The sequence below is a fragment of the Seriola dumerili genome, unplaced genomic scaffold (assembly GCF_002260705.1).
Source record: "Seriola dumerili isolate Sdu_G_001 unplaced genomic scaffold, Sdu_1.0 BDQW01000242.1, whole genome shotgun sequence".
Lineage (NCBI taxonomy): Eukaryota > Metazoa > Chordata > Actinopteri > Carangiformes > Carangidae > Seriola > Seriola dumerili.
In genome coordinates this window covers 7,881,224-7,896,577 of record NW_019174497.1, presented here as the reverse complement: position 1 = coordinate 7,896,577, position 15,354 = coordinate 7,881,224, and the positions used below count along the sequence as shown (strand labels likewise).

The 15,354-nt window shown below is 40.0% G+C and overlaps 1 protein-coding gene across 1 annotated transcript in view; it reads left to right on the top strand.

Annotated features, from left to right (window-relative positions):
• The window catches only part of LOC111229790 (copine-8-like), a 62,586-nt gene that overhangs the window by 29,217 nt on the left and 18,015 nt on the right, over positions 1-15,354 (top strand). Inside the window, exons 6-10 of the mRNA XM_022756260.1 lie at positions 1,017-1,056; positions 6,388-6,464; positions 11,345-11,408; positions 13,027-13,130; positions 13,849-13,953. Of these exons, the coding sequence (XP_022611981.1) occupies positions 1,017-1,056; positions 6,388-6,464; positions 11,345-11,408; positions 13,027-13,130; positions 13,849-13,953 (390 nt within the window). The remainder of the gene's footprint in view (positions 1-1,016; positions 1,057-6,387; positions 6,465-11,344; positions 11,409-13,026; positions 13,131-13,848; positions 13,954-15,354) is intronic.

Sequence of the window (15,354 nt, the reverse complement as noted above, 5' to 3'; positions counted from 1 at the left end):
CTCGGCCGAGCTGTGCCGCTGTGGAAATCATATTATATATCTACAAAAATCCTTTACTTTTCAGAGAAAAATCTTTTGTTCTTATAATGGAGAACTGTTTACTTGGTGGAGAACAAGAGAAGAATGTTTACACATGACATACTACTGCTATGTGTCAATCATTCTGCGGCTCCAGAGGGAGCTGTGTGAAATTTGATAAATTGCCTCAAGTGATGTCACTTGAGTCGATGTCGGTTGGGTCTGAAGTCTGAGAATTAAAAAGTCTGGGGGTGTGAGGTTAGAAAGCGTTGAGCTTACCTGCAGTATGTAGCTTTCTCTTCAGCTCTGCTTAAGGCTACAATAGCTGCTGTTAGCATAACACACCTGAATCCCCAACCCAACGGTCAGTGGTTGAGTTGCAGTAAGGCTGATGTAGGTGCCAGGTTTTGACCAAAAAGGAGAAAAAAAGATGATTTCTGGTTCTACTTCACCTATTTTTTTCTTTTACTGGATTTTTGTTTCTACTTTGATTTTCTGATTATAATATGCTGTACAATATATAATATACCATATACTACTGCAGTATCTTAAACATTTTTAGATGATAGATCTCCCTGATTATTCTGTCTTTGTATAATTAATTCAAATTATGAACCAGCTAGAATTGCCATTGTGTACTGCTACTAACACATCAATACTTAAAAAGTGGAACATTTTCTGTGTAAGTACTAAGATTTTCATGTGACAGCCATTAATGATACCGAGGCCACTGATACTGTTGTACCCTCATGCATGAAATCAGATCAGTAAAGCTTTTGCTGTCATAATCACAAGCCTACTTTAAACCTGAACAGCTTCTTTGCAGTGATTAGTGGAGAAGTGCCTTGCATTAATGGAAGGTGATGAAGGAGAGAAGCTTGTGTCATAGACTACTAATTTGTGTTTTGGCAGCCTTTCAGTCACAGGCTTCCTGCTCAAACCTTGCAACCCAACATGGCCTCGGTTCTGATGTGTCATCTCTTCTCTCTTCTCTGCAGGTACGATTTAGACTGCAAGAGCGACAACCTCTCTAAACACGTGAGTGTCTCCTTCACCTCAGCTGTTCAGCAATCAGCCATGCATTCATGGAAATATTATACAGCCAAATGTTTACCCTTCCAGTACAATAGCAGCCTGATTTGAATCTGAATGTCAGAGGTAAGAGTGGCCTAACAGGAACAAAGCAATCGTGATGGCATTTAAACTCTCTTAAAGAAAAGATTTAGGATTTTTCTGACCCATGCCAGGTATTCAGAAGAGTTTTACACCACAGTTGGGAAATGCTTGTGACCTGCCCGCTTATTGAGTTTGCTGGAAATGGTAGAGCAAGAGGCTTAAGTCTCAGAATCCCATACAGTTTCTATGATATCGGGACACAGTTAAGTATATCAAAAGTTGGATGAGCATTCCTATGGAAACCCAGGATTCATGTGAGATAATATTTTGACCTGTCACTAAATCCCTGCAGGGGATATCACGCTACGCTTTCACGAATAAGCTAGACCCCATGACAGGCGACACCATTCCACTCACCATTTAAGCTGCTTTTAACTCCTACTCTCACCATTGCAGAGAGCAGATACTCTGCAGCTTGATCCAGCCTTAAATCTACATTGTATCTGCTTAGGCTCAGCTGCCATGGCCGGGCCGGGCCCACTGGCTTGATAGGCAGAACCGTCTTAATGCCATGGCCCATTCAGAAGTCCAGCCTACAACCTTACCTCCACAACTTAGTAGTTATATCAGAAATTTTTACCACTCTCTGCTATTGCACATTTAAAATATTCCTGAATCCTATCCTCACTAAAGCAGAGAACAGATACTTGGTGACATGACCTGGCCCTATGTCTGGCCGGCTTGATAGGTGGCGTCATCTGAGAGCCAGAACTGCTCAGTTGTCCAACTACCATCACCGTATAACTGGCTCCACTAGTCTCACCAACAGCCACTACTCAGCCTTCTCTCTGAATAAATCTTAGCAAATCACAAAGTATCCACTCCTGTTTACCTGACAAGCATAATAAGCTAAACACTGTGCTAAGCTAACCAGTATACAAGCAGAGTCAGAATTCTAGACCAAACAAAAGACAAGATTGTCTATATGTAGTACACTACACGCTAAAACGTTCACAGCAATGAGAGACAAATGAACATAAGTTCTAATGACACTTTTTCAGTTTGTTATCTTTGGAAAATTGTTTTTCAAGACTTTTACTATTTTTCAAACCTGTACCTGACTCATGGACGAATCCTTATCAGCACTTGTCTAAGGATAGTATGTTGATCATCTGGTTAAAACAGGTGCTTTCTAGATTTAACAAAGAGATGACATTGGAATAAAAACAATTTTTAGCTTTGGGCATTCAGCAGTGACTTTGAGAGAGAAATAGAGGAAAGGAAAGATCTTCTGCAATCTGACAGGCTTTTTTCAAGTCTAAAAGGCATAAATATCACAGATAACTGACAGGCTTTAATAAAGAGGTTATATCAGCTTTGTCATGTCTTATCAGATGTCTGTTTGGTGCTGCATATGCTCTTTTGTCATGGGAATACAGTTTTGCAAATTCTGAACACCCTCCATGCCCTCCTGCCATTGCTGATGATAGATTGCAGGTTAAAATTATTCCCAAACACTATTTAGACTGAACTTTCCTGGTTAAGATCTTCCGCCATCTTGATTTCAATGTCAGATTTCACAGCCCTACAGCCCCAACTTTCACCTTCCTTTCAAACAGAAGTTTCAGCGGTGCCCTGCTCCACTGCTGTCTGTAACCTGGGCTCCATGTCCGCACCCAGCCCCTTTTCCTATTACCCGGCCTCGTACTCGTTTCCAACTGCAGGCGGAGTTATTTTCCTCAGCTCCAACCCCAGTGTGCCCCCGGGGTTCTACTAAGAGCACTGAGCAATGTGAGCACAGCGACTCACTCTCAGCGTGAAGGCTGAGGACGCTTGGATGCGTCCTGTCGTTGCTGTGGATGTGTGGGATTGGAGATCTGGCACACAGTGATGGCTCCATTGTTCGGGCACAGTCCATCCCCAGTCACATGGCTATAAATAACAGAAAATGGAAATAGTACTCACAAGTACAGTATCTCTCTTGGCAGCTTCAGTGCCAGCGTTTGAAGATGCCTCCTTCCTCCCATCACAGCAGATGTTTTTGCCGTGCCATATGGTTTGCATACCTTGTGCAGATATGGCTGCAGGGGAAGATGTGCAGTATACAGTAAAACCTAATTAAGGGCTGAATGTCCCATTTCCTGTGAGATGAAGTCGCTTTTTCATGCTTGCATACGCTTGTCACAGCCTTGTGCACAATTCTTTATTTTACCCGTGCTTATTTGTGTGGTAAAATACACCAATATAATTCTTACAAACAGTAATCTCATTTCAAAGTCTTTATTCATTACTTTAAACTTGATGATTAGCAAATGAATCCAGGCGGGGAAATAGCTTCTTTGTTTGCAGGCAGTAATTAAGTTAACTGGCTCTGTGTTCCCTCACGTCTATTTGAGAGCAGTCAGGATTGTACTGCAAACTTTTAATCCCCTTATTAAACGTAGAGAAACGTAGAAAAAGCGCATATACATATCTTGTGTTTCATCTTTATTAGACTGTTCAAAGTTGTGGGGCAAGAAAGACTCTCTTGACTGCACCAGACTTGAACTCAGAACATTACTGAGCGTGGACTTAAAACAGTGCTTCCCAACCTGGGGTTCAGGACCCCTCAAACGGATCTGAATGTAAATCTTAGAGGTTGTGAGACTCACTTTTTCAGGCTTTTCTCGAATCTGTATTTTCTTTCTGTACCTTTGACGTGTTCAACAGTTTTACGTCCTTTTTCAAAAGAAGCAATCTAAAGTTTGGAGGAGAAAACACACTCTTAAGTGGAGCTAGGTGTGATGTCCCTGTGATACAGTGCCTGTTTCCACTGCCTTAAGAAGCATTTCTGGTTTTTGTCAACCCGGATTTTATTTTCATATTTTTTGTGTGGTAAAATGTTATCATGACTATTATGCTATTAGTCATGTTAACATTTCACCCGTCTCCCTGTCCGTAGGGATGTGGGAAATGCAGACTCCAGGAAGAACATTCCCATGGACCACGACCACTGTATCTGTAATACTTTCTGCTGGACTGACAAACAAGTATTTTAGATGATTTTTGGAAAGCTGTAGGATGTCCTACCTGCGATCAGACTTTACTCTCTTGTCCTTGTTTCCCTAATCACTTCAACAGAGGGGGTGTGGTGAGTGAAATGGTATCACAACCAAAAGTTAATCAAGTCAGAGCTAATTTGATAACTGCTGGAATTCCCCTTTAGTTTGCTGCAGCACTAGAGGAGGGTAGCCCAGTATCATTGGAATTAGGTTCATACAGGACGATTCTGTACCTCCCGATTTACATCCATTTTCAACGTTCAGTGCCAGCTACATAAAGTAGCGTGCTCTTTATGTAGCAAGGCAGAAAGGAAGGGTGTGCAGGTCAAGATGGTGAACAGGCGTGTACAGTAGCACATCAGACTTTCATGCAGTGTCTTGTCACAGACCTGCTATTAATATTTGTCTTTTTATTAACCGTTACAACAGTCTTTTCCTAAACTTAATGAAGTGTTGTACACAGTGGCCTCTTCTTTACCTTTACCATATTATAGATGCAATGTACAGATAATGTAGAAAGTCACTGAACATAATCCAGAAAGCAGAATCATCCAGTATTGTTTTCTCTTACCTGACAAAAGGATTGGACAGTGGGACTTTATGGACAAAGACATGGACATGGTCTGTGGATGTTCTATATTAGAGGCCTGATGAACAGAGGAACTTTAAGAGGGAGGGTTGTACTTGTGGAATTCAGCTGTGATCTTTTTTACTCGAAGATACCCTTCTAACCTTTTTCTTCCTGCCACCACTGAGCCTGTTAATTCGAGGCGCCTGAGCCTCTAGCTGTAGATTTCTGAGACGTAGCAGGCGCTGGGCGGGGGCAGCTAGCAGCACAATTCTTATGGAAAGGCCAGAGCGTTTTTGTCATCTCTTTTTGTTTTGAGACCTCGGCTGGGGGAGAAATTTGGTCAGCACCGGCAAAGATCTTTGAAGCAGCTTTCTGCCCGCCGGACTCAACACGGCTCATCTGTCAAGCACTTTTACACACACACACACACACACACACACACACACACGTGTAGACACGCGTTTACTCATGCACATCCATACACAATCTGGTAGGGGAGACCTCAGTATCAGTGCATGAACAATCAGTCCAGGCCTGTTGTAAACAGACTTCTCCTACCCCTTCCCCTCTCTGCGCCTTGCTCCTCTTTCTGGCCAAAGGCTCCTCCTCCCCAAACTGGCTTCTCTCTTGTGGTCACCCTACAGTGATCAACAAGGACACGGGTCTCTCTGCATGCTGTGCTTACATGTCAGTGTGCAAAATATACATGCAAAACAGAAGGGAAGCTGTTCAGTGCCAAAAATTCAACATTTAATATTACAACACTTCAACTGAATGCAGCCCAAGGAAGAACTTGATATACCTAACAACCGGAACTTTCTTTTTTGTGTTGTGTACACCTCTATAGTGCTTATATTATATGCACAAAGCAAAGACAATTTGCATTTTTTAATAAAATTGAACAGCCTTCTCCCCTTTTTTTATATGTGTCCCTGTTGACCTGTGATGACCGATCCCTTATTCAAACTGAAGCAACAGCCAATCACATAACTAGCTCTGCCTTGTTTGTTTTGATTCACAAAGATATTGTGATGAAAAATATTCAGGAGGACTGTAACTAAGAGTTATTTTAACTATAGATTAATCTGCTGGTTATTTTCTCCATTAATCAATGAATCATTTTGTTTTGAAAATGTTGGAAAATTGTAAAACATGCCCATCATAATTTCTCAGAGCCCAAAGATGACAACTTTTGTTTTATCTGACCAATAGACCAAAGCCTAAGAATATTCAGTTTATTAGCACATATGACAAAAAGAAGGATTAACTCATCACATTTGAAAAGCTGGAACCAGAGTCTGTTTGGCAGCTTGCTGAAATGATTCATCAAATGTAAAAATCTATTTTTGATCATTTAAGTGGTTAATTGACTAATTGTCAGCTCTAATAAAGAGCCTTCACAGAGAGTTTATTGCTTTTGATCATTTTCATCTCTTGTCCCTAGTGTGCCTTTACATGTACAGTGTAATTAAATTAGTCGATACACGATTACAGATGTGAAAGTAGAGAAAAACACTTAACTGAAATGCATTGATTGTGGTGTACAACATACAGTATGTCGTGATGTATAAATGACGCAACATGTAGATGAATGTTTCTCTCTGCGACGCACAGTCCTAACCTCTGTATTTTCACATGCAGGACTTCCTGGGCCAGGCTTTCTGTACACTGGGTGAAATAGTCGGCTCTCTGGGAAGCCGCTTGGAAAAACCTTTGATGTAAGTAGGCCGCGTTGCTGTGCGCGCTCACGCACCAACAAACACACGCACTCACACAGTATGTGCTCTGCTATTTCAATTAGACACTCATAACAGAAAGCAAAGGGGAAAGTATTGCAGGGAGTCACTATATTAGCTGCTATAGAAAAGCTGTTTGGGCTCATATTTGGATTTTAGATTCTCTTCCATTCAGATGATGATTGAGACGTTGATGAAAGCGTACACTGTCTCCATCAGCCAAATGAGATGAATAGTTAAACAGCAGCAGGCCTAATGACAGACTGTAAACATGTTGAGATGGTAAACAGCGTGTAGTGAAAAGGGACAGTTCACCCAAAGGGAAGATGTCAGTGGTGAGCCCCCAGCTCGTTTTCTGAAGAGGCCTGAGTTGAACTGAAGCTTAGAGAAATAATCAGGCACATTTCCCTGTGAATAAATGTCTGATTTTCTTCTCTTTTGCTGATTACTGTAACAACATAGTGATTGAACCTATAGCCAGCTCATGAAAGATTTCATGTTTGCTGCTCAGTGTGTGGTTGGTCTAAACATGGAAACCTCCTCTGGTGCACAAGAAGTCTTTCCCCTGTCATTCTCAATCTCTAATGTCAGTTGTGTAAAACTGACAAAAATTCCAGACAAATCCTCGTGACACAGCAGTTTGTTTAGCATGAACGGAGGAAGAACTGAGCGGTTCACATGATCATATACATGGCTGCAGAGACAAAGAAGTGCGTTACCCACAGAAATGCAAATGGTTAGATGCAACACAGACTTGAAGCCCAAGTCAAGAGTTGGTTTCAGTGAACCGAACTGAGATTGAACGGAGACTTCCTCGACAGGTGGCCTCAGTTGCCATCACTGCAGGCTGTAAACGCCCCCTAATAGAAACTTTCTGCGTCAATTCATTTTGAAAGAGCAACAGCCAATGGGGAAGCTCCAACTCAGTCACGGGGCTTTCGGGTGACCAATGGTGGAAATATGATCAGTCAGTAAGTCAGTCAGCGACATTTGCATTTATAGGGCTGGCCCCGCTGTTGTAGTCCAAACAAAAGTGTATTTATTTTCAGCAAAATTGGGGATTAAAAAATTTGGTATAAGCACCGACATTCAGTTAAGAAAACAAAACAAAATGCATATCATTAATAATGTTTATATATTGTATGTATCTATTGCATGTTACTATCAAGTAAAAAGCACATATATCATATATTGATCAATCAAATATAATGAAACTATATTTTACAAAGGTTAGGTGACTGACAAACTAATACAATAAATAATACAACACAGAGATAAACAATAAACAATTCAAGAATAATTAACACCAAAAAATGAAAAAATATAGATATTAGATAAAATTTAAATAGGAACTTTAAAAGAGTTTAATAAAATGAAACCAACAGTCTGTAAAACACCTAATAATAACTGCATACCTACCATTCCAACACACACACACACTTTCTCCTAAACCCATCAAAGGCTCCTCATAAAGCCAGGATGGGCTAAGCTCTTAAAAAGGGAACAAACACTTTTTTATTTCACCACGTTGATAAACTGGGTTGAAGCTCCTCATATGATCTCAGCTGCGCTGTAACTGTCCTCTACCTCACCGAGCTGAACTGCAGCATCTTCATCTCCTCTTACAGAAGAGAACAATTTGTTGTTGCTTTTGTTTTCCTCCTGAGGCAACGAGCCATCAGTAGTCTGACCCTCGCCTCATCCCCTGTCCTGCGGTGGTGTCCAGTGTGTGTGTCTGAGATGGAAATAAGTGACCGTACTGTCGTCTACTTCTATGATGTCCCTGTCAGTGTGTGTGTGTGTGTGTGTGAATGTGTGTGTGTGTGTGTGTGTGTGTGTGTGTGTGTGTGTGTGTGGGGAGGGCAGACTGAATGAGCTGAATGGGTCTCCTGAAGAATGACACACAAGAAATATGATGTAAGAATGTGTTGCTGTCGCCGAGTTATGTAATCACCTCTGCCTGTAGTCATTCACTGTTTCAGTGTGTGTGTGTGTCCATGCATACCTGCATGTTTCATTTCTATCCTTTTTTTAGATATGTGAAGATATTTTTAGATATTCTGTATTCTTTTGTAATACTTGTTTGTGTTTGTATGACTGTGTGTGTGTGTGTGTGTGTGTGTGTGTGTGTGTGTGTGTGTGTGTGTGTGTGTGTGTGGTGTTTTTGTACTCACTGCCTCCAAGCACAAAAAAAACAAAACAAAACAAAAAAAAAAAACATCTTAAGTCAAATGCATCACACTGCTCAGTCAAGTGGAGGTGGATCACATAAATAAAGAGCAAAACAGACAACTGAGATGACAATAGGGTCCAAACACACGCAACACAATCGCAATGTAAGATTATGTCACATTTTTTGTATGATGTATTTTCTTCAGTGACTAACAGAACATTTTACAACGCAGTGTTTGTGTTTTGTTTCTGCTTCTGGGCGACTTTCATTTTTAACATTTTCAACAACGGTATCAGCACACCATGTTAGCTTTGTTGTAGCCATGTTAGCAAAATTGGACTTTTTAAATAGCTTTCTTACCATTGTGAAACAGGACAGTCGTCAAAATGTTTTTGCTCTTGTCTCAAGAATCATTGCACTTATTTTAACAAAAAATAAATCTACCTCATGTATCCTAAGACTGTATTTGATGTTTCTGAACCCTGAATTATGTTTGACAGTAACAGTGGGTTACATTTTGGAACATTAATTTTCTAAATAATCAATTTTTACAACATTTGTGCATTATGCTATAGTTTAACGCTGGTTATTGCAGGAGAGAGATGATCATTGAACATTGGTGTTATTCTGTGCAGGGAAATAGGACAGTGGCATATCCTGACATGTTGAACCGTCACTGCAGGTTGTTAGAAAAAACGATGGATAGTGGTAAAATACCTAAAGAGACACTTCCAGTATGCACACTTCCAACGTAACAAACATAAACCAAACAATCTAGGCACCATCTTGTGGTGGGATCACACCAGCCGCACTTGCCTATCAACATGTTGATGTTCCGACACATGTTCCAAATACTCAGTAGTCATGTGTCGGACCACACCCATCTTTTAACTCTGCCTTTATTTTGATCTCAACTACGCACTTGTAAAGTTTTGTGACTGTATCTTGCACGGCTGTGGCACTATCAGTGATAGTGATCTGTCAACATCTGTGTACATCTGTCTACATCTGTCCAATCTTTCCACAGACAGAGACATATAAACACCTGCCAAAATATTCAACACCACCTCCATCGTCACAGTAGGTGTCTCCAGGACAACATTTTGCACACACACACACACACTCACAAGGTGAAAACAATACCAGCCTCACTGTCACAGCTGGTAACCAGACAAGTTAAATACAATTTTGAGTATGATGCAGTCTAGAGGAGCTGTGCATCCTCTGAGTGCTTTATATTTTTAACATGCTACCTTATCAGAATATAAGATATCATCTTCATTACACATATATAAAATATTGATTATCCCCATCTACAAATCCATTTCAGTGGTAATCAAGTACTGATGTGTTCAGGCTTTCACTCAACAGTATCTCATCCACTTCTCCATCCATCTAATGACTCTGTTCTTCCTCTCTTTGCCCCTGTGACTGTCCATATCTGTCCTGTTCCCCTCTCTCCCTCTGCCATTTGTCCATCTGCCCCCGTACTGAGCAATCTCTGCTCATACAGTGAATTCATTTCACTGAATGCTTCCTGTGCATCAAAGGACACAGTGTGTCTCAGGCTGATTGGGGGGGGGGGGGGGGGGGTCTTTCAAAGCCTTGCTTCAATTTGCCATCAGTTTCTCCACATGTGTTATTGTGGGCTCTCTCTGCCATTACTGGACAGTACTTAGCCAAATGAAATTATCGCTGCCCTTCCTCGTTCTGAATCAGGCCCGGGGTCTGTGGCATTCATTTGGTCTATTTTTAGTGGTTAGTCTCCCTTGGCTTTATTGGCTGAATATTACGCTTTGCCAGCTCAGGATGTAAACAAACATTGCAGCTGAAATGTCACTAGTTGTGGTTACATTATTTTGATGTTCTTTTTTGGAGGTTTTCAGTCAGCATTCATTAATATTTATTTGGACAATCAGGTAATGAATGTGAGAGACTAAGATGAAGATAAATTTGATTCCAGGTCTGCAGGGGTCTCAGTTGATAGGTATTTTACATTTTGTATTTTCTCAGTTTGAGCATTTATACTGATGCTTTAACCACAAATTAATCTTACATTCTCCAAGAGCTTTATTATTACTGACATCAATGCTTTATCTCTCCTGAAGCCACAGTGTGCTGGATAAATGCTACACGACGAAACAGGAAACGCAGGTGCTTTATCACCTTAGATGAGATATGATTGGATTAGATTAGATTAGATTAGATTAGATTAGATTAGATTACAGTCAGTACAACAAAATGCAGTTTAGCATCAAAGCAGGAAGCTCAAACAGTAGTAAAGTGCATACAGACATATTGTATATGAAATTTAGTAAAAGATACTATGATGTTTGCAGAATAAACAACAAACCACTATGGAGAGACAGATTTTTAAACGACGGTGCAAATACAGTTTGTATGAAGCTCCATGTGTTAGTAAACAGGGTCAATGAAAAAAGTTGATGAAAAAAATGGAAGAACCAAACATAAAAAAACTAACGGAAAAAAGTTTGAAATGATCTATAATACAATACAGTTTCAATAGATTCTTTTAGTTCAGTTTGGGCTTAACTCCCTTAAACCACTCAGACAGATTCTCCCTGTAACTGTGATACTATTGTCTTACCTGTCATAAACCCGCAGCTTGAAGTGTGTGGCTGCTTGAATTTAATGGAAATATTGTGTTCTTCTCTCTTTTTATTTTTAGTGGGATCCCAGGGAAGAAATGTGGCACCATCATAGTGAGAGCAGAAGAGCTGAGCAACTGCAGGGTAAGACTTCGCTTGGCTCCCTTGTTGATTAATTTAAAGTCAAACTTTCAGACGTTCAGATGCTTTCCTTTAATTAGCTCCACTCTTTTGAAGTGACAAGTCTGAACAGTCTGGTATCCACACAGTTTGAACTAAAAACTAATAGTAAGAGTTTGCCATACATATTCTTAAATTGCTGTCATCGCTAACAATTTTATGTAAATTTTAAAACATACACAAGTGACTAATACGCACACACATACATACACACACAAATACAGTAAATACACTTGGTTTACAGTTTGTTAAGTGCACCTCGCTAAAACTAATGCAATCTCAACTAATTAAACTGCCCTACAGTAAATTCTACCTTCACCCCATTTACATCAGTGAGGACTGACTAAATATTAGAAACAGCTCTCAGTACAACTTAATACAATGAGGCGTGAAGAGAGTTGAGGTAGAGTAGAACAAAGCTCCCTTTGGTTCTTGTAACGTGTCTTTGGCTGTACCGGAGTTGTGAGATTTTAGAACTTGTACTTTTTATTGCTTTTACTGCCAGTTTCCCTGATTCCCCTTGAATCTCTATAAATATTTTGTACAAAGGGTAAATGAAGATGAAGCAGTATTAACACACATCGGACTGTTTGACACTGTTGTCATGTCTTCAGTTGAACTTTGTGCTGACTTTTAGAAAAAAAACAATTTCTGAAAAAACAAAGTACCTTTTGTTGTTTGGTGGTGTTTTGACCACCTTTGGTACATCACTTCACCGCAAGATACTTCTATTGAAGCTTCAGTGGAGTGTGATAGCTCAATGCTTTGTCAGAGGTCAAAACATCAAACAGTAAATGTCACAATACCGTCAAAAGTCAAAGGACAACGGCTCTGAGCTTTTCATTTTCACCTAAATATGACAAGAATAAGGAGAGAGAACTGGTGTGAAAGAGGCAGAAACATCAGTCAATATGCCAGAATGTATTGAAGCCATTAGAGAAGTTGACCCACTCTCTTACTTCTGTTAACGAATGAAACGCATTCATTAATCTGGGCGCTTTCTAAAGACATGCAGGGAAACAAAAGGAAAGGCTTGATTAAGAAGTAGAACACAGGGAAATCCACTGTACCAAAAACATTATTTACAACACTGCACATCATTAATTATAGATTTATGATGATATCATGGTAATAATAGAAGTGTGTTTGAGGGCAGAATTAAGCCTGATAATCTTGATTTAATCCTCTCGTCTCTGTTTTTGGGGCAGGTGAAGATCAAATATTAATTAATCAACCCAGAACATGGTGGTGAAAATACCCAGATTCATGCAACTGCAATGTGTTCTATCCTTTTCATTAATATTGAAGTCATGTAGAAATTGTGCCAATGCTACATTTAGGTGATAATACAGAAATCAGAAAGATCAAACTGATTGTGAAAATGTGTCTTTTCTTTGTGAAGAACATGTATGTATCTACAGCAAATAAACAGCAACCTTTTATTGGTTTATTTACGTTTTGGCCAATATTATTCAGTTTTATTACTTGTCCTGATAGCAGTGGGTCATATTGTGTGTCACTGTTTAGGACCTGAGGCTGTGTAATGTACATTATATATTTTGCTTCCATCTCTTCTTCTCAGGAGTCGGTGATGCTGCAGTTCTGTGGCAACAAGCTGGATAAGAAAGACTTCTTTGGAAAATCTGATCCTTTCCTCGTCTTTTACCGCAGTAACGAAGACGGATCGTAAGTTGACAGGCAGCTTTCCCCCCGTGGTATTTGCATCAATTTTCTGAATTAACAAAAGCAGCTGTCTCAGTTTTACACACACACACACACACACACACACAAGACGCATTTACACAGGATGTAAAGATGCCTGAAATGCATATAGACTCTTTATGTAATTTTTCATGCTCCAAAAAGCTCCCATACATAGGATATAAGGTCTAAACTGCCTATGTGATGTGTTACATAATGCTCAGTGCTGTATATGTGACTTATGCCATCGTCAACAGGAGAACGCAGCAGAGGGAGGGATGAGCAGAGATAATAGGATGGAGTTGACAAGAGGAAAATAAAGGGAGAAAGAATGGATAAGATGGACTTAAATGAAAAGTGTGTGTGGAGGTCACAGTTTCTTTGCCCCGCAGATGCTTTTATTCAAGTCGACTTCAGCGTATCACACGTAACACATTCTCTTTTTGTGCAGCTGGGTATTTACTGATGCAGCCTAAATGTTCAGCCACGGGGCATAACAGCAGCACGCCGCGGCTACAAAGAGCCAGACTAGTTACCATATGAAAAAGAACAGGAAGCGGTTGTTTCAGCTGAGGATCAAGCGTTATGAAATACTTTTAACATAACACTCCCCTTAATAACAAAGAGAGGAGGTGCACACAGGTTTTTTCTTTTACCTTTAAGGTAGATTTGTCATCTGTTAACAGTGGTGTGTGTCTCACAGGTACACCATCTGCCACAAAACAGAAGTGGTGAAGAATACTCTGGACCCTGTGTGGCAGGCTTTTAAAATTCCTGTCAGGGCGCTGTGTAACGGAGACTATGACAGGTACAGTTGGAGACAGCGGGAATCCCACTAACACAAACATTTCACTGATAATGTTTATAGTGGAACTAATAAAATTATCTCATAGAGTGAACATTATTTTTACAGCAGAGTTCAAGAATTGCAGAAGGTTCTCAGTGAAACATCAGTTTGAGCACAACCAGGGGTATTCAATTAAAATACCAAGAGGTCCAGTTAGACACAATGTCCTCAACTAAAGGTCCAGAACGTTGCTCTATCCCACTTTACTTTCCCGGCTTATTTCTCAGAAGCCGTCTCTCACTGTGTATGTGTATCTCACTGACTGACTTGAGTTGCAATGATTGGCTGAGTAGTGTCACATGACCAGTGGCGTAAAGGCTAGAAAGGCTGCGCCGCGTCAAATAGAAATGCTTCGTCAAAATGTAACAATTCTCAATAATTTATAGGTTATACATCCAGCCGTCCGCCTATCAGTGACCTCTGAGTTAGACCATAGCATTTGATTTGATTCGGTTTTACAGAAAGAGAAAAGATGGATTTTATTATGTAAACTTATTGTGTACTTGTCATATATTTGACTTGTGTACACAACAGTGAACACAGCACACAGGATTAAAACTTTTAGAATCCATTTTTTTTATTTCACTGTGATTTGGATGTTTAGTAACACCAACCTGTGGGCTGCGGCCCCCTGGTGGGCCGCGAAGGTATTGCAAGTGGGCCAACTAATCGTTTGCAAAACAGTATCATTTTGGTGAAAAAAATTTGATTATATTAAAAAAATAAATATATAAGTAATGTCCCTAAATGTTTTCAAATGAAATGATCTTTAAAAACATAAAAAAAATAAATTAGAAAAAAATAAATTTAAATTTTTCTCGTTTTAAGGCCTATCACTGTGATGAGCCACTTTGGAGACTGTGGAGCGTCCTGAATGTTTCCCCTGCTGTCAGGTCAATCCTGAATGTTTGATCTTTATCATTAAAGTAAAAAGTGCTCTGAGAGCACATTACTTGGCTTACATATTGTTAAAGGGTCGGATGTGGACATCCAACATTTTTACAGACCGCTAATCTAGTGGTCGCTGTTCTTGCAAATACAAATACCAACTGACACAGTACTGATAATAAGACTTGAGGCTGCTTATACAATATTTAGTCTAGCTACCTTATTTTTAGACAAGTACCGACACCTTTAACAAGTACAAATTAAAAGTGTCAGCTTTTCATCTGCTCCTGTAGACACTGTCGAAATACAACCAAGAAGAAAGACGTAATTCTTTTTTATTCTCCTGGTTTAGTGATAACAATGTTCTGCGTTGCGTGGGCTCGTCCACTTCCACGTCCATGGACCAGTCCCCAGCTTTTTAAGCAGAAAGGCTGTAAATCAGTGGCGCTGATTGGTTTTTTAATAGGATTTCCC